The sequence below is a fragment of the Pongo abelii genome, chromosome 10 (assembly GCF_028885655.2).
Source record: "Pongo abelii isolate AG06213 chromosome 10, NHGRI_mPonAbe1-v2.0_pri, whole genome shotgun sequence".
In the NCBI taxonomy this organism is placed as follows: domain Eukaryota; kingdom Metazoa; phylum Chordata; class Mammalia; order Primates; family Hominidae; genus Pongo; species Pongo abelii.
In genome coordinates this window covers 52,733,162-52,753,507 of record NC_071995.2, presented here as the reverse complement: position 1 = coordinate 52,753,507, position 20,346 = coordinate 52,733,162, and the positions used below count along the sequence as shown (strand labels likewise).

The following is a 20,346-nucleotide window of genomic DNA, read 5'->3' as shown; positions in this document are numbered from 1 at the left end:
ATATATTTAGTATATGTATAAGTATATGTACCTATACATATACTAAACTGCACTATATTTTTATGTATAGTTTATGTACAGTTATGTATAGTTTATGTAGTTTATGTGTTTACTGCACTATACTTTTTATTGTTGTCTTACAGTGCACTACTTCTACTTATTTAAAAAGTGAACTGTAAAACAGCCTCAGGCAGGTCCTTCAGGACCTCTTCCAGAAGGCATCGTCATCATAGGGAGATGACAGCTCCATGCCCCTGAAGACCTTCCAGTGGGATAAGATGTGGAGGTGCAAGCCAGTGATATTGATTATCTTGACCCTGTGTGAGCCAAAAGTAATGTGTGTATTTGTGTCATAATTTTTTTAAAAAGTTTAAAAAGTAAAATAAAATAATTTAAAAATTAAAAAAGCTTATCAAATAAGGATATAAATAAAATATTTTTGTACAGCTGTACAATGTGTGTTTTCAGCTGTTATTAACAAAAAGGTCAAAAATTTAAAATTGTATAAAATAAAAAAATTACAGTAAGCTAAGGTTAATTTATTAATGAAGAGAGAAAAATATTTTTAAGTGAGTTTAGTGTAGCTTAAGTGTCCAGTGTTTATAGAGTCTACAGTGATGTACGGTAATGTCCTAGGCCTTCACGGTCACCAGCACCCACTCACTGACTCACCCAGAGCAACTTCGAGTTCTACAAGCCACATTCATGGTAAGTGTCCTATACAGGTGTACCGTTTTTTATCTTTTATACTATATTTTTACTGTACTGTTTCTACGTTAAGATGTGTTAAGAGCTACAAACACTTCCCACTGTGTTCCAGTTGCCTACAGCATTCAGTACAGTAATATGCTGTCCAGATTTGAAGCCGAGGACGAATAGGCTGCATTGTACAGCCAAGGTGTGCAGTAGGCTATACCATCCAGGTTTGTGTAAGTGCATTCTATGATGTTCACACAAGGACGCATTTCTCAGAGCATGTCCCCGTCACTAAGTGATGCATGACTGTGTAACAGGTTGGGGGTTCATCTGTGAAGACAGAGGTTTGTAGGGTGGGAAAAGTCAGAAAGAGACACAATCTTACTTAATTCATCTGTAGATCACAATATCCACTTCTGAGATTGTTTTCAGGATTCAAGTTAAGATATATTAGTCATTTTTCGCAGAGTATTCACTCATTAAATGATAGTATTATTAGAAATATAAAACATTACACTGGGAAGAACCCTAAAGACAATTTATTTTTACTTCCTCATTTTACGTTTAAGGAATCTGAAACCCAGAAAAGAAGCAGAGTAAGGCCTAAAGCACAGGATTTTTTACTTCTCACTCCTTAACACATAGGTCAAAAGAGACAGGTTCAATATAAGTATAGGGAAAATTATAACATGTAGCTGTGGAGCACTTTAAGTCATTTAAATCTCCTTCACTCCCACTTTCTCATTTGTTCCTACCTTCCAAGGGAGGCAGGGCAGGCTATGGGAGGAGGATGAGTGTTGCCAGGCCAGGTGCCTGAGAAAGATGAGATGTTTCCTCCAGTGGGTGGACAAGAGAAGTTGCCTTTTGCAGTTAGGTGGGTGGTTACACTTCAGTTTCACTTTCTCTTGCATGTAAATCATTTCCCTCAGATTCTGTCTCTGCTTCTCTCTGATTCAGTCTCTCTTCTCTCTTTTCCTCCTCCACCTCTTCCTCCTACTCTTTCTCAAACCTAACAGAGAGAACTCTCCTTGGATCTGACACTCCTGTGTGCGCGGAACATACTCTGGGGTGCCACATGGATCATCTCGCCACCTGCAGATATCCCTCCGATCAGAAGGCTGCAGTTGTCCCACTTCCTCTGATTAACTGACACTACACTGAGGAAACACTTAACATCTTTCCAGAAACCTTGGTCTATTGTTCTGCAGTTCATTGCTGGGTTCTGCCCCACAGCCTCTTCTGCTTTGACCTGTGTCCACTGCGCACCAGGGTCTCCAGTCTCCTGTGGACAGCGAGTGCAGTCTGACTGGTAGAGTGACCTCAGACTTCAGGGCTTCACCTTTGTGGAGGTGAGAGAGGAACCCAGGCTCTTAAAAAAAAAATCTGCCCCTTCCTCCAATCTGTGACCTCCTGCCCCTTTCTCACAATAACCCATGTTTTCATGTTCTACCTCTAATCTCTAACCCCATATTCACTCACCCTACCTCTTTTTCCCTTATACCAAATCTACAACAATGCCCAAATTTTACCTGCTATTGTGTCTTTTGATGCCTATCCTTTTCAAGGCTTTAGAATGTTGGGTCTGAAGAATCCAGTTTTAAATGTTCCCCAAATCCATGAAGTCACTAACCCCTGATGCTCCCTTCATGGTTTCTCCAAGGTTGCTATAGTCTGAATGTTCATGCCAGCCCCCCAAATTCATATGTTGAAACTTTAACCCCCAAGGTGATGGTATCATGAGGTGGCATTTTGGGGAAATGATTAGGTCAGGAGAGCCAGAGCCCTCACGATCAGGATTAGGGCCTTATAAGAGAGACCCCAGAGAGCTAGCTCTCCCTTCCCATCACATGAGGACACAGTGAGAGGACAGGTATCTATGACCTAGGAAGTAGGCTCTCACCAGACACCAAATCTGCCAGCACCTTGATTTTGGACATCTCTCCAGAACTGCCAGAAATAAATTACTGTTGTTTGTAAATCGCCAATTTTGTGGGTTTTTCTCTGTTGTAGCAGATGAACATACTAAGGTAATAGCTCAACCCACCTTAAATCCTCTTTCATCTAAAAATTTTGGCTGCTTTTCACTCCTCCTCTTCTTTCTTTCCCCATCAATAATTATACTATTACTATGAGAGTTTACTTTGTACCAGGTCCCCGGTGTAGGAAGGAGCCCTGCTAGAAGCCCTCTTCTCTTCTAGGTGGAGAGATCAAGTTTTAAAACTCTTCCACATTTCTTGTTTGTCAAGTTCATGAGATTTTTCTTGATAGATCTCTCTCTAGCCCTGAAAGGCTCCTGCCTCCCATCCTACGAAACCCTCAGATCTCTCCTCCTCCACTGCACTTACACCCACATCCAGGCTCTGTCCTCCTCCATGGGCTTACAAAACACTGAGCACTCACCATGCAAATCACACTGAAGAACTCAATTAAGACCTGTGATTCTGAGTTAAATGAGCTTGATCAAAAGAAAGATGAAACATAGGCTCACTGAGAAGTCAATCCTGTGTTCATAGCCATCTGAATATAATCAAAGATTTCAATGTCACGATTTAATCCAGAGAAGTGGCTGTAGTGGAAGAAAACTTTTCCAAAATAATTTCCTTGGGATGTTCCAAGGAAGGAAGGAAAGATAAGGGAAGGGTAGGGAAGGAGAGGGGAGAGAAGGGAAAGGGAGGGGAGTAGAGGGGAGGGGAGGGGAGGGGAGGGGAATCCATAGGCCAATACATTTGGGAAATACAAAACTTTCTCCTTCTAGGAGAGTCACAATTCATGTTAATTTGTTAAAAGCCTCAAGAAGTTATGCCGTAAAGCAGGGGGCCCCAACCCCTGGGCCACAGACCAGCACAGTTTGGTTGCCTGTTAGGAACCTGGCCTCACAGCCAGGAAGGTGAGTGGCAGGCATGATCATCTGAAATGGAACAGTTTCATCGCCAAACCATCCCCCTCACCCTGCTCCCATGGAAAAATAGTCTTCCATGAAACCAGTCCTTGATGCCAAAAGGTTGGGGACCATTGCCTTAAAGGAACATGTTTGTCTTTTGTTAACCCTGTATTTCCCCAAATTACTTGATCATACTAGAAAATAAGCCCTCTAAGTGATAGTATTTGATACTGTTTCTCCCCCTTGTATATCTTCCTCTCCTACACTCCCCTCAGCCCCTTCCCCAGATCTATCTCATTTCTGACACTCAGAAGGTATCCAGTAAAATACATTTTGGGTAGAATTACAATCCAGATCACTGAAAGAACACCCTCTGCAGAGACCTGAGATGGACTGCTCTTCTGTTCTGCTGGACTCTTACAGAGGGAAGATACAGCCAGACAGAAGGAAGAACTTTCTGGCATTGAGTGGAGTAATTTAGTAGAATGGGTAGGTTAGAAAAGTTAGAGAATCCCATTTGTTTGTATCCTTAACAACCAGAACGTAGAAGCAGAGAAAACAACAAGATGACCCTCGTAGACACTTTTCTGCCTGGAGAAAGTTCAGAAAATCCTTGGTGAGTTAAATCACTGCTCTCCCCCTACAATTCTATCCACTCTGTCTTTCTACTTTTGAGCCTTTGGTACAGGAAGAAGACAAACTCACTCAAACTCCCACATCAGCAATTTGGAGGAACAGACTGCTAGAAAAAAACAAAACAGCCAAACAAACAAAAATGGCATTTGTCAACCCCAGGATCTGAGAAAGAAGAAGGTTGAGAGCTGAAATGGAGGCAGATGATTTGCATCTGGGCCTGGGGCAGAGGGGCCCAGCTGCTCGGCCCAGAGCAGTGGCTCTAAGCAGCAGCTTCTCTGTCTTGGGGCAGCCTCTATGGACAGCTGTCCTGGCTCTGCCCCAGGTCTGGGCAACCTGCCAGCTCAGCCTGTAGTACTGCAGCTCCAGAACTTATACTCACTACAGCCCATCTGTTTGATGGGCACATCAGCGTTCAGAAATTGTTCTTATTTATCAGTGTTATCAGGTTACATGTCTAGAGGATAATATTATTCAAAAGCAATATTTACTTGTCTTTTCAATGGAAAAGAGTCTTTCAAAATACTTTTTCTAATACCTTTATAATAATTTCTTACCAAATATCACTTAATATTTTCATTTTCCATAATAAACTACATGTAGTTATAAAAGGGTAGAGAAAAATAGTCTGTACAAGTGTTACTGACATCTAAAACCAAGAGGATCTTAGAAAATATTTCTCTGTTTGTCGGAAGGTGATACTGATATCCAGTGAAATTAAGTAACTAGTATAGTTTTAAACTCAGATTGCTCTTTTACCCCTAGTTCAGTGTTTTTACTAAATTCTATAAAACACAAGAGAGGGAGCCATGGAATGACAAATAGGCCCTATGATGAGGCACCAAACTGCTGAATCACATAGGCAGTAGAGAGCTAATTCATTATCTCAGTTAGCATAAGGGTTTTTATTTTTAACCAAGGGAAAAAAAATGAACAAGCTCACAAAAAAACCTTCAGAAACCCTGAACTACGGCATCTAGTATAAAAAGAACAAGTCATTTTGTTTTCATGAAGCACCTGGAATATATGCTCAGAGAAGTTCATGGTGCCAAAGATATAGAGACAATGTTTTCAAAGGGTGGGAAGGGCAGGTGAGAGGGAAAAAAGAGAAAGGGGAAGGAGGGAAGGAGGAAAGGAAGGAGGAAAGGAAGGAGGGAAAGAAGGAAGGAAGGAAAGAAGGAAGAACGAAGGAAGGAAGGAAAAAGAATGGAAGGAAGGAAGGAAGGGAAAGAAGGAAAGAAACAAAGAAAGAAAGAGAAAGACTATACAACTGAGAAAGAAGATAAACAGAGGAATACCCTGGGCCTCCTTCTCCTCCTAGGAATCATATAGTCTTCATCTTTGTCTTTCAGAAGCTGCTTATAGGAGAGAAAAATATTTCTTTCAAAAAATAAATCACAAATACTATAAACATATAAACCTACATATGTACTCATAAAAATTAAGAATAAATATAAATAAAAACCAAAAATAAATACATCCTTTTTATTAACAAAAAAATCTCTAGCAATTGCTTGTGAAATGGTATCTTTCATGAGTGAGGTAATTTTGACAGATAGACATAGTATTCTGGATAAATTGAAAATGTTATATTTCATGCAAATCAAAACCACAATGAGATACCATCTCACACTACTCAGAATGGCTATTATTAAAAAGTCAAAAAATACAAGATGTTGGTGAGGTTGCGGAGGAAAAGGAATGTTTGTACACTGTTGGTGGGAGTGTAAATTAGTTCGACCCTTGTGGAAGACAATGTGGCAATTGCTCAAAGACCTAAAAACAGAAATACCTTTAGACTCAGCAATCCCATTACTGAGTATATACCTGAAAGAATATAAATCATTCTGTTATAAAGACACAAGCACGTGTATGTTCGCTGCAGCACTATTCACAATAGCAAAGACATGGAATCAACCTAAATGCCCAGTGATGATAGACTGGATAAAGAAAATGTGGAACATATACACCATGGAATACTATTCAGCCATAAAAAAGAATGAGATCATGTCTTTTGCAGCAACATGGATGGAGCTGGAGGCCATTATCCTTAGAAACCTAGCACAGGAATAGAAAACCAAATACCGCATGTTCTCACCTATAAGTGGGAGCTAAATGATGAGAACACATAGAGGGAAACAACACACACTGGGGCCCATTGGGAGGGTAGAGGGTAGAAGGAGGGAGAGGATCAAAACAAATACCTATTAGGTACTAGGCTTAATACCTAGGTGATTAAATCATCTGTACAACAAACCCCTATGACAAGAGTTTACCTATGTAACAAACTTGCACATGTACCACTGAACTTAAAATAAAAGTTAAAAGAAAAGAAACTATTATATTTCAAGAGTCTTAAAAATAGCTTCAATTTCTTGAGCATTTGCTGTAAAGTAGGCACTGGACTGAATACTCTGTATTCCTTTATTCTTATAGCTCTACAACCATTCCTGTAAGGTTATCCCCATGTAGCAGCTAACAAACTGAGACCTCGAGATGTTAATGTGTCCAAGACTACAGAGCTACTTGATGCCAGAGCCTCACTCTAAAGCCTGCTCTCCTAACCATCAAACTATCAATGTTAGCAAAATGTTGACATTTGGGCCAGGACAATTATTCCTTGTACTGAACATTCCCATCCCTTCAAAAGTACTTATCATCATTGGCCCTCAGGTACTAAATACCAGTATCAGCTTCCCATTTCTTTGAAAACTAAATCTCCCTCACATATTTCCAAACTCCCTACCAAAGTTATATTCTCCATATCCCAAACATATTGAAAAACAACTGTTAAGGAAAACATTGAATTCTAGAAACTTAGGATTTAAAAGAGTTGTTAAGTTTCCATTAGTTCAGTTTTTACAGTTAATTTGTATGGAAAAGAATAGTAAATAAAGAGAATTAGGGCATGTTGGATTTAGCATTTTACTTGTTGACTGTGAAGTTAATTCTCAGAGAAGCACATATTTAGCATCTACTATGTCCTCAGAAAATATGTTAGATATTTTCATGCCTATGTAAAAGGAATAGCGTGGGAGAAGGGTTGAGTGAGAAACAGAGAGAATTGTTATTTTCCTCACATTATACTCGAAGAAAATAATGTTTTGAGGACTTAATTTGCCAAGCAAGAATTTTATTTAGGATTATTTCTACCATATTATAGCTATACTATGGACACTCAATGGAGTTGTCCCATTGATGATTGGAAATGGAATTTAGAAACATGGTAAAAAAAAAATCTAACTATACCTATAGCCAAAAAATCAGAAAGAAGGTAATGAACTTGTGAAAATCAGTCACAATTAACACATTAGAGGAGTGCCTTGTAGAATAAATATTGTGATATATATTCAAAAATAAATGATTTAAAGAAGGAAACAGTAGAATCAGGAGAGAGAGAGAAAGAAGATATCCAAAATGCAGCAGCATCCTACAGAGAGGAAAGTGTGTTAGGAGATACTGGAGAAGTGAGGAGGGATAGTTAGCAGTGCTGGATGCCCCCGGTGGGTGAAAGTGATTGAGGGCTGGGAGAAACTTTTAGAGTTCAACAAGCCTTCTCCAAACTGAAAACCAATAAACTGAAGACATCTTCAGGGTGTAACTGATTTTAAAAGTTCAGCTTTGAAAACGTTGGGGAAAGCAGTCATTTATTACAAAAACGAAAACTTTGAAGTGGTTTGAACATAAAAACAAAGTTAAGAAACTAACAGAAAAAAAAAAGTAGGCAGTATTCAAAAACAAGCTTCAGGGGAATTTACCAGAGTATGAAAATTATCAACACAGAGCGACTGGCTCAGAGCCCTCTCAAGTGTGTGATAGGGCTGGAAACATCTTCTCTGAGATAAACGCCAGATCATTTATGAAAGAGAGCTTTCCCATTTTCAGACAGCTCTCCTGAGGACAGAAGGATTTATCTGCAGCAGTGGAATTCTAGTTATATGGTAGGAAGACTCCTGCATACATCTCTTTAAATGGACTGTACCTTTGCCTTAATAGGAAAAGATCTCCTGTTTTTCTGGAAAGACAGAGGCAGCTCTGGGGCAGGAAGGTCTTCCTAGTTGTGAGCACCTTGTCTACGGATGGTTTGTCCTTCGCTCAGTCTCCTGAGCCGGAGCAAAGGATGTGGCTGTGCCAGGAGGCGGGGACTGCATCTACATGTGTGGATGTGTGTGTGTGTGGTGTGTGCTCATTTCCGCTTCCCCTTTTGAGCAGGCAACAGCAGTTGAATGAGTTCAGGGAGAAAGGCATAATCTACAACATGATACTTTCTCACTTGCTTCACCTCTGTGCCCACACCTGTGAAGGCCTTGGCCCAGCTTCGACAACTGCTTTGCCTCAAACTCAGCTTTCTACCAGCGGACAGGTAAGCACAGCCTTTATCTCAGTTTCAAGGCTGTACTGATTTAGGGTGATGCTAGGAGAAAGAAGGAAACATGTCAGAGAAAAATCAGGCTGTCAAGTCAAGGGAAAATCAAGAGAAAATCTCCCACCACTCTTACTTCAACCTTAAAAGCATCCATCATTATGCCTAGGAGAATGATGCTGGGTGCCCTTTTGCTTTCGTTTGTTTGTTTTCTCTTTATTATCAGAGAGGTAATCTTTCTAGATTCTCAAAACTTGGGTCTCTTTGATGACTTGAATAACTATTTTAGGAATTTTTTTTACCTTTCTCACCTGCAAAGTTCCTCTCTGTTTCTTGCTGAACTCATTGTTGCTGCAATTTCCATCTGATTATAACATTGAAAAGTTCTCAAGGAAGAAGTTTCCCAGTTTCATTTCAGGCCCTACTCTAGTGTCCAAACCTCCAACCATTGCGAGTACCGGCTGAAATCAGCTTTGCTTTCTGTGGGTATGACCTCTTTCTTCAGAAGCTGTAGAAGAAACTTGTTGAGAGAAACTGCAGCAAGATATATTGAGGTCAGCTATGAGGGAGGATGTACACGCTTGAGTGAGGCAAGGTCAAATTCGCTGGGAGGCTCAAGATAGATGGATAGCTACCATCAGGACCAGATTTCAGGGTTCACATCTCAAAGACAGATAGATGGATGTGTTGCCCTCTCAGTGACCTACATAATATTGGGGGCTTCATGCTCCTCCAACACCCCTTGCCCCAGTGGTAGCAGGCAGAGCATGTCACCACCTACATGAGTTTTGGGGTAGATGGAGGAGTGGAAAGATCCTCCACCCTGGGGTTTTCCCATGCCCCTTCTGTGCCACTAAGCTCACCAGTGGGTGGAAGAAAAAGGGTGGGTCCCCAGGGCGGGGCAAGGACAAGAGAAGAGAGTTCCACAGAAGTGATTTGACAAGACTGTGAGCATTTACAGGAGATATCCAGGCAAGTACTAGTGACTCTGTATACCACAAATGGTCCTGAGTAGAGAGGTAAGGAGACTTTCTAGATGTTGCAGGGCAGTACCTAGGATGGGAGGTTGGAGGTAGGAACCTTCAACTTGTGTGTCCAAATATCAGACTCAATAGTTGTTCAGCTGAGTGATTAGATATAAAGATCTCGTATGATTCTCTTGCAGCATGAAGTGTTAGTAGGAAGAAGGGAAGTCAGGTTTATTGTCTGTCTCTATTTAGACTATCATCAGAAATAAGAAGCTGAAGATAGAGCAGGAGGGATAGAAAGCAATCTAACATCTGAGTTATTCGCATGCACCCCAGGGTGTTTAGAATCCATTTACAGCCACGCTACCAACATGTTCTCTTAACTCTTGGGTTTTTTGAAAATTAAGATGGAACCCTGAGATTCAGCATTATGTAGTGAACATGAAGGCCCAACCGTCATTTTCAGTTCAATGTTTGATTTGGATTCTAGTAGAGAATTAAATGGAGGTCTCATCTCAGCCAATACCATGACTCACAAGATTCCTTCTGGGCTACGGTGAGGGGAAAAGATCACACATTTATTTCCACCTGCAAACTGGTAACTGTTCTCTTTTCCACCTAAGGGACAGGACCAAAGTGGATATTCCAGTACCCACAGTACTGTGTGCCTTACCACACCCAGGCCTGATGCAGAATGGCCTAAACACAGATTTTAGATTGAGAAAAGAGTTCAGTCAAATAAGTAGAGGGACGAGGAGAAGAGAGTGTGTAGATATTGAAAAAGAAAAGCGGGAAAGAAGAAAAATGAGTATATGCAGGACAGAGCTTATTACCAAGGAAATAAAACTGAAGAATTAAAGATACGAATTCACAGAGCTAACACAATGGTTGAGAAATCTGCTCATTCTTTGTACTTTCCGTTGATGAAACCTTCTATAAATAAGCTCAGATAAACTGCTGTGTCTTATTCTTGATGTCTTTATTGCCCATTCAAATAAAGATATTTGATGTCTCCCTATATTGAGAACATGGTATTAATTTTTTTTCCAAATCCACAACTTTAATATTTCTTGTAGCAATTATACAAGCCTTTCTTAAAATTCATATCCTGAAAGTGGAAGTAAGGAAGAAAGGGAAGGAGAGGAAAAAGGTCTTAGATGGTCTTCTTTCAGTATTTATTCAGCTACGCTTATTTGTGGGAGAAAGAGTATGAAAAGGGAGGGGAATAGGAGTTCTATTGACTAATGGGCATTTTTTTCTTTCCATTATTTACCAAGTAACATTTCCCCTTTTCCCTGAACAGATTGAACTGCTCCTTAGACAATAGAAGTCTCAGAATGCTCAAATATTATACTCAGGGAAATTCTTGTTCTGATGATCTTCCAACCTGAGTGACATGGAAGAGGGTTAGGAGCTAGAAGACAGTTCTATGAAGGAATGTGAGAATTTGTTGCAGATTGGGGTATATCAAATGGGGGACAATCCACCTGGGTTCAGGTAGAGTTTGTCCAGTTAATGAATAGAGAAATGTCAGCTACTCTGGGATTTCCCGCAGCTCTGCGATGGTAATGATGTATATCTTGGCTGTGGATGCAGAAGGTCTTATGGGCCACATCACGGAAACCCCATTTCCTTCTTCTCTCCTCCCACACTGGTTCTCACTCTCAGTCTCAACTCACAGGCACTGCTTGGGGCATAGGTACAAAACGGACAGAAGAGAAGAGAGGTCTGTCTCATACATGTCCCCCAGAGCACTAAAGACAAACCTGGGACTGGGCCTTGGAGACCAAGTGTGGCAGGAGGAAGGCTGTATGATATAAAGGAAGAAAGCATGCATCTGGAACTCAGAACTTGTGAGTTTGGTTCCCATTTAAAACCACTAATATTCTTTGTGACTCCAGGCAAGCCTGCTTCTCTCTCTCTCTCTCTTTCTCCCTCCTTTCTCTCTCTCTTCAGTTTCCTCAACTACAAAATGAGTGACCAGGATTAGATAATCTCTCTGGTCCCTTTGGGAATTAGGTAAGAAAGATTTTTCTTTTTTCTTTTTTTTTTTTTTTTAATATATTATACTTTAAGTTCTAGGGTACACGCACACAACGTGCAGGTTTGTTACGTATGTATACATGTGCCATGTTGGTGTGCTGCACCCGTTAACTCATCAGTTACATTAGGTATATCTCCTAATGCTATCCCTCCCCCCTCCCCCCACCCCAGGACAGGCCCCAGGAAACAAAGACTTTTCATTGCTTACTTTCTATCTCTGCTTAACACAGATTTAAAAAATCTTTTTCACCATCTTGATTTTATACTGTCAACTGCACCCTGCATTCACACCTTCTTCCTTCCTTCTTTCCTTCCTTATTCCTCAAGATGTTTCAACTTTAGTGAACATCTTAGACTGAGGGGAGATTCATAATCATAATCATATCTATCACTTATTAAGCACCACCTTTATACATCAGGGACTTAATATATATTACCTGATTACAACTGCCAATCACCCAACTAGTTTGTCACAGTATCTATTTTGCACATGAAGAAAATTAGGTATAGGCTAGGTGTGGTGGCTCACACCTATAATCCCAGCACTTTGGGAGGCCAAGGTGGGAAGATCGCTTGAGACCAGGTGTTCAAGACCAGCCTGAGTAACACAGCAGGACAAAAGAAAAAGAAAAAGAAAAAGAAACTTAGGTATAGAAGAAAAGATAGTGTTACCAAGGACAAATATGCAGAGAGTAGACAGAACTATCATTCCAAATTAGGCTTACTCTGATTCCAAGGCCCAAACTCTTTCTACAGTTTTCCTTTTCTTTAATTTCTAAATAACACTCTGAACTTTAAAGAAAAAGAAGCATTGGTCATCCTTACTGAGCCCCTTGAAAATTTCCCCATGGTGAAGTATCTGTAAGCACAGCTGATATTGTCAGGTGCAAATTGGTAGGCTAATAGTTGCTAAAATATTAAAATATGTCTAATAATGATAATTATCCACTTTCCCAAGCCCTCTGAGTGCCCATGACCAGCCCAGCTATCCCAGCTCTTTCCTCAAGACTCCCCAGACAGGCCCCAGAAATTCAAGGCCCCATCAGCCATGTACTGGGCGGGGCCCCACCACAGGGCTGTGATGGTATCAGCTCTCATTGCTCTGTGGTGCCCCAAACCATTATGAAATATTCCGAATGCCACAACAACCTGAAAGTAATGTGGAATTCCAGGCAGATTCTCTCCTCCCAACTAGAAGTTAGGTGGGCCCTTGCCAAAAAAACCACTCTGTAAGCCTGAGGAAGGTTAAACTGCTTCATAATCACCTAGCTGGAGTCAGAAAAGTTCAAGCAGTGTTGAGAGTCAATGAGTAGCACCTGACTGACTCCCTGTATAAGTTCCGGTATGGCCTTCCCGTTCAGGCTGACCACTTTCCTGGATCCAGTGTGAAGGCCTCATGTGCAGGAGCTCCATATGTTGGTGTTAATTTGAAAGGGAATTTGGTATATGGGAAGTAACTCCAGAGACCACTGAAGCATTTCCCATTTTTTAATGGGGAAAACTGTATAAATGCACTTTCTTTTATGGGTACTATTCTTATGCATATTTCAAACTCACCTAAATAAATTAATAAACATTGGTACTGGAAGTAAATGTACACAACACTGAGTCCAGCCAATCCCTTTCCTAGAGGATTAAACAGAAACTGTAATAAAAAAGCCTAACTGATATGCCATAAGTCAATTAATTGGACAAGTCAGAAAAATGTCCAAGTTTTCTGATTTCTAGTCAGTTTTCTTTTCACTTCACCAAACTCCATTGTATTATCAGTGTACGTTTTTGAATGACTTATTTGGAGGAAACATCTCCATGTCTTTGTCTCTATTACAAGGGGCCCCAAGACCTACAAAGCTGCTATCTTGACATCCGTGTGCACTCATTTTTTAATTCTGTCTAACACTCTCATGGCTGATGTGCTTGTCTGATAATCATTTGCCGCTTCCTGCAGATTTCCACAAAAAAAAAACAAAAAAAAAAAACGACGGTTTCTTATCTCCCAGCAGTACAGCTTCCTCCTATTACCACTAACCAGACACTACCATTTCTTCTTGCCTCTTGATGTTGCTGTACTTATAGTATTCCCATATAACACTCCATGGACAGGTCTCTACAACTCAAGTGTTGCTGAGATTGGGAAAAAAATTATTTGTGCAATTTCCCAGTCCTCTATCCTGTGTGCTAGAGTTGTGAAGATTAGCTTAGATCTACCTTGTGTCTTTTCTTCAAGACTTGAGATCACTATTACTTTTTCAAGTAGAAAAATTATTACATTCTCACCCAAATTGCCAGGAAAATGTCTGTCATTCTCAGTGAACACTTACCTGTCTGGTCTTTTTATTGTCATACCTACAATTGCCATTTGTTTGTAAGGCGTTCTTTGGAATTATTAAGCATTAAGGATTCTGTCTTCATAGGCATTTTCCTTTAGGAATTAACATTAAGTAAAACTTCTGTACATAGGACATAGAGACAGGCAGTAGATAGGGATTAGTCAAGAAAATGCAATTTTTGTTCTCAGTTGTAGGAACTTCTAGGATAAAAACAAGTCTTAGAATAACCATCTCTCTTTTCTCCAACTTTCAACCCACAACATTTTTACATGCTTAGTAAGCACATAGTTACCAGCTTATTGTTACTGTTTTGAAGTTGATCTCCCTGCATGTGTCTCTGATGACTCTGAAAGGCACTGGGCTCCTATGAGGAAAGGTCACCTTCTAAACATTCACTCATTTAGACAATGAGTATTCATTAAGTGGTTACAATGTGTTAGATTCTGTTTTAGGCATTCGAAACACAGCAGTAAATGACCCAAAATTTCTGTGCTCTTGGAGCTTGTATTCTAATCAGAAGAGTAAACAATAAATGGGGTAAATAAATAAAATGTAAAGTATGTTAGTGATAATACCTAAGAAGAAAAAAATCAAGCAGAGAAAGAGCTCAGTGAAAGTGATTAAGGTAGGCTGTGGAAGCCAGGCATGGCTCCATGGAGGAGGTTGGTTAAGACCTGGACACTGCAGGGTGAGTGTGGCAAAGACTGAGGAAGATGAAAAGAAGGAGGGAAAGAATTTGAGAAAACCGAGGTTAAAAAAAGAGGTAAGTATTTTCAGGGGATGCAGAGGAAATTAGCCTATATTATTGCGATATATTTTTGAAGATGTGGGAGGAATGTGAAATAGATTCATATCACAGAGGATGTTGAAACCCCCCACCTCCATTTCAATTAGTGAGATTCTGGAATTGTGCTAGGCAGTATAGGGGTTCGACTGTAAAATAGCACATCCAGAAGTTTGTAGTACTAGATGCATCAATATTAGGGCTGTAATGTTTTCATTGACAAACTGAGATCAAATAAAAGGATGAAATGTTCCAAGGTTATACCATTTGAAGTGGCAGAATAAAGTATGGAATCCAGATATTCCTCCCTTCCTCCCTCCCTCCTTCTTTTCCTCCTTCTCTGCCTGCCCTTCTGCCCTTCTGCGTTCCTGCCCTCCTGGCTTCCTGGCTTCCTGCCTTCCTTTTGAGTTCTACTACCAAAAATGTTCTGTGAGCTGAAGATTCCCAGTGATTTAGGGGAGGTCCATTTCCTTCGGGAATTAAAAACAATAGGCAAGTCAGCCTTTGTGATTTTCTTCTCTGGGTTTTGGAACCAATCTATTAAATATTTTGGATCACAGGACTAGGTAAACAAACTGATAAGGCTTTTTAGATTCTTGTCCTACGGTCATTCTAGTGGCAGTTGCATTAAATGCTCTGAAAACTCTAAATACCGGGGTAAGTCTTTCAAGTCAGTAAGTTTGAAAGCTTCAAACATCACGATTTAATGGACATTATCTCCTCACGACAGCTCTGACCAAAGAATAGCAAGTCATCTCTGCTACTCCTCTTTGAGGCTTCTTTATGACACAAACTTAATTCAATGATTTAATTTTCTCTAAAAGGCACAGGCAGTAGACAAAGAGCCAGGTGCCCGGGGTTAAAGAGCAAAGTCTCATAGTGCTAACTACCGTCTCACTTGGAAGAAAAATATGTCTTGGACTGGACCTCAAGTGAAGGAATTTAGATCAGACAACAGTAATTATGTATTAGTTTTTCCTAGGTATGTTTTGTCTGTAACAAGCAGAGGCATTAAAAACAATTTTATTGCCCTAGGAATGCATTTTATGTTCAGGATGTTCTTTTCAAAAAAGCTATTTTAACGCTTATATTGTTGGATGCCTCACTAATGGTTTTAAGTGTTGGAGGAACAGAAGTCTCTGTAAACTGGTAGTCTTTTTATTTTATTTTATTTTATTTTATTTTATTTTATTCCAACAGTTAAAAGTGTAGCTCTTAAGATGGGGTTGTTTATGGCAGCTCGAGGAAATAGGGGGATAAGACCCGGAGAGTTTCAGCCCCACTCCTACTTGCTCAGTGTGGTGGGATGCAAGTGTGGCCAGCGGGGGAGAGGCAGCAGGACAGAGTATGAGCCAATGAATATTACATTAGCCTCAAGCTTTTTTAAGCTCTATTTGGACAATTGAATGATTCTTCCCCTCTGTTCCTCTTTGAATGTGTATCTAGTGCCGTCATTGTGTCTCTTGGAAGAATACATCCATATTTAGTAATGTTACATGAAATATGAATCTATAGTATTAGTAATTGCATTGATGAGCTGAGGAATAAATTCATAGTTAGGTAGAAGCACAAGTTGACTAATTAGAAAGTCATTATCCTGAAGGTGCTGGCTGCTAATTGCTTAAGGCAGTGTCTCCTTGCTTTTAATCACAGGGTATTTTTTTTTTTTTTTCTGAAAGAAATCATATGTGGACTCCTAATATATAAAACAGAAACATAAAAAATCAAGACAAAAACTAAACAAACAAAACCCAGAATTCCTATAGTTGGAGTGACATCCTGGTTGTGGGACCTTAGAAAATCTGTTTTACCTTTGAGACCCTAAATTTTTTCATATGTCTTGATGAGGATAAAAAAATGAAGTGAATTTTATAAGTTGTAAACTTAAAGATGTTTTAGCCATAATGGAAGATTCTGGTAGACAACATTCTTAAGGATTAAAGAAAAAATGTTTTCTAATACAACATTTCAGCTACCCTGAAAAATAGAGATTCTTTAAGTCAGAAGAGTTTTCTTAATGTCCATTAAATCGTGATGTTTGAAGCTTTCAAACTTACTGACTTGAAAGACTTACCCCGGTATTTAGAGTTTTCAGAGCATTCCTGTTTTGCGGGAGAGACAGAAAATGAGCTAGGCATGTCCTCCCTGCTTTTGAATGGTCAGAGAGACCAAGCTCCTTTGGGCAGACACAGGAAAATTCGGGGGGCAACCCTGAGCGTCATGGTGGTTTCTGAGCACATGATGAGGGGGTATCACTGTTTTTCAACTCTTAGGACGGCATTACTGTTACGGGAGGCTCTGAAGTCTGAGCCAGGGCAATGGAGGCCTCTGTGCTGAGCCCCACATCCTGGGAGAAACGGCGGGCCTGGCTCCGTCAGAGCCGTAACTGGCAGACCCAGGTCCTAGAAGAGGAGGCTGCTGCCGCCCTGCACGATGTCCCAGATCCTGAGCCTTCCAGCCTGGATGACGTTTTCCAAGAAGGTAAGAGACGAACATCAGACAGACATCTATGTTGTCTGGTGGCAAAAGGTGACAGCAGGCCCAGGTCTGCAGAGTGTGAACAGGTTCCTTGTTTAGCCAGGCCCTCAGGGAGGACTGTTTTGACTGGTTTAAATATGTTTAGGAGAAAAGCTAAAGTAATACAAAATATGAATTATGTGAGAAAGAGACAGGCATATGATTAGGAAAAAGGGAAGGGCACATTTTTGCATCATCCTGAGAAGCTTCTGTAAGAACCCGAGGCTGGGGCTCTCTATGAATGCTTTGGGGTGTTTCTATTTTGTCTGTGTAACAAGACCACACCCAAGCTGGATGCCTGGACTCTGGCCACAATGCTGTCACTAACAAGCTGTGTGGCCTTTGGGAAGTCACTCACCTCTCTAAGACTTATTTGTCCAATTGAAGTAGTAGTACCTTCCCTACACTTCTCAGAGCTTCTTTGAGGTTCAAATGAGACCACAGTCATAAGAGTAAAACAAAAATTCTGATGGAAATAAATGCTTCTTTGGTAGGAAGCAAAAAGCACAAAAACAAGATTGTCTTTCTTTTTCTTTTTCTTTTTAAATGAGAAGGATCCACCCTTGTGGGAAAGGAACTCTCAAAAGACAGCAGTGGGCCTGACATCTTGGGCACTTTCCAGATTCTTGGGAGGAAGGGAGAAAAGAAGCAGAGAGAGAGAAGAAATATCTACTATTTTTATATACGGTGTATTCCTCTCATATCTTAAAGAAAAGCTTTATGTAGAAAAAAAGATTCATGACGCAGCTTATGTAAGAATAAACTTGTGGAATGGAATTAGTTGCAGGGAGGAGGTCTGATTTCGTTCAGTTCTCACAGTGATCTAGTGTCTGACTTTTCTAGGGAATCCAATCAATAAAATTGAAGACTGGCTGCAGGATTGCGGGTAAGTGCTGGACAGGCAGTGGGGTGGTATGTGGCTGATGGTTAAATTTGCTAACAGACACAACTCCTGGAAACTCAGAGACAGGAAGATGGATTTGATTTGGGCCTAAAGATTAGAAGTAAGGTTGAGATGGTGGTTGGAGGGGTGTTGCGGGTTTAGGGTGAACTGGTAATCACAATTACGAATCAAGTGCAACTTGGGGCTAAGACTAAATTAGGCACGAGGTCTAGGAATAGAGGTTGGGTTTGAGCTAAAGCTAAGAGTGGATGGGGAATAGTTGGGGTGAGTTCCAGACCCCTACTCCCCTGACTTCCCCCTTTAGATTGGAGTCTTACTTTGTGTAACAAAGGGAATTGGAAACCTGATCATTCTTGCTGAAGAGCAATTCATCTGTGTTATTTATTTCTACTGCAGAGCACAGGAGAAGCTTAGGGTTTATGACAGTCATTCAAAGCAGGGGAGAATTGGAGCAGGCACTTCAAGGCAGTGCATTACCTCTTTCCTCAGAGATACTTTAAATTATGAGACCCCACAGCCCATCAGCCTGTTACCGTTCTTAGGCTCAGTATACCCAGACACAAAAGGAAGAATTCTGTGATCTATTTAGTCTTATGTCTAATAATGAATTCTCAGAATGGACAACTTCTGCCTGCTCCTTATTTTCCCTCCAGGAATGTCTCAAGTTTTATATAGCCTTTAATCTAAACTCATCTATTAATTGGCATAAAGAAACCCATTCTTGCTTATTTGGTAGGAAATAAATAGCACCAAATAATCCAAGGTTGTTTATTTCACCTGTGCCCAAGAAGGCAATGCCAGGAAGGATTTATTTTGTGTTTGTTTTGTTGTTTGAAAAAACTTATTGTTCTCATTGCCCTCATCTTATTCACAATTCATTGATTTCAAAGTCAATTAGAGGACCCAAAAAATACAGGAAGAAAAGAACGGTGGTAATCAGAATGTTTGCAGGTTTGGGTGAGAAGCCTAGGATGAGAACTGTCCTAGGATTTAAAATACTTACCAGATATGTACAGGGGAAACAGTCAACTCAGTTAATGTCCTTATCTCCTTAACTACTCTTGAGTCATCAATTCATGTCAGCAATTATTAATTACGCTTTTGCTAACTGTCTGATTATCTGAATAACCTAGAGGGGTGCCAAGTAGTTTAAAATATGCTCATTGACTTAGAACATATTTCATTCTAATTGAAAATAATAAATTCACAGAAATACAAGATAATAAACTCTAGAAATCAACTTTCTTCACTCATGCTCTACAAAGATAAACCCTGAACCAAAATTTATGACAAAAATGTGGTCTAGTTAGTGAAAAGTGTCCAAGATTTGAGCCTAATTCTTGTGCTACTAAGTGGTTAACCAACCATAAGGAAATAACTTAAAATCTGTACACTGTAGACACCTGAGCTATAAAGTGGGACACTTAAAATAATACAGTCTAAGGGTTCTCGTGAGGTTTAAATGAGATGATATATGTGTATGTGCTTTGTGCTTTTAATAGTGAGTGACTGGTGAGTTTTATAAACGAGGAGTTTATACCTACCTATAATTCCACAAAATGTCTGTCTATATCTATCCATCTATCTACATCTGTTTATTTATCAGAAAAAAATACTCCCAGAAAGGATACATATTAACTCTTGGATAGTGATTACCTGGAAGAAGGAAAAGAATTGACTTTAGAAGTAAAATAAGACTTTAGTTATATCTTTAATATTTAATTTTTTATTTTACATTATATATTACTTAATATATTTTTTCTGAAGCAAATATGGCAAAATGTTTACATGTGTGAAAATAGAGTGACTGGTGCAAGGGTATCTGTTACATTTTCATTATGTATCTGTGTTTTGAAAAGGTTTCAAATATTTAAACTTCAAAATGGCCATAAAGAGTTAATCAACATACTTGCATTTGTCTTTGGAAGGGGAATTGTTGGAGTCAGAACATTTTCCAATTTCCTCTGTTTTCTGATTCTAAGTGTGTAATACTTCTTAATTGCATGGAAAAGCTAGAAAAATTAAAGGACGATAATGACAATGATTGATAGTGAGAGTACACTTGACTTTTGGTAATAGATAATGAAGAAGATAGAGGGAAAACGCATTCTAAATATGAGATTCTGAATTACCACAGTATTCCATGCTCCAAGACCACAGAGGAAAGAGGATAAACAAGGAGCCTGCATTTACTGATTATCTGTCCACTCTGCCAGGTGCCCTGAGG

At 39.8% G+C, this 20,346-nt stretch overlaps 1 protein-coding gene across 3 annotated transcripts in view; it reads left to right on the top strand.

Annotated features, from left to right (window-relative positions):
- The first annotated feature begins 8,395 nt into the window (after positions 1-8,395).
- Positions 8,396-20,346, top strand: part of TESPA1 (thymocyte expressed, positive selection associated 1) — a 35,140-nt gene continuing 23,189 nt past the window's right edge. The window contains exons 1-5 of one of the 3 annotated variants that reach the window (XM_063712162.1): positions 8,406-8,573; positions 11,223-11,394; positions 11,498-11,560; positions 16,972-17,179; positions 18,059-18,101. In XM_063712162.1, the coding sequence (XP_063568232.1) occupies positions 17,017-17,179; positions 18,059-18,101 (206 nt within the window). In that variant the 5' untranslated portion in view covers positions 8,406-8,573; positions 11,223-11,394; positions 11,498-11,560; positions 16,972-17,016. Of the gene's footprint in view, positions 8,574-11,222; positions 11,395-11,497; positions 11,561-16,971; positions 17,180-18,058; positions 18,102-20,346 lie in introns of all 3 variants that reach the window. The other 2 variants (XM_054527272.2, XM_063712163.1) reach the window with 2 other exon arrangements.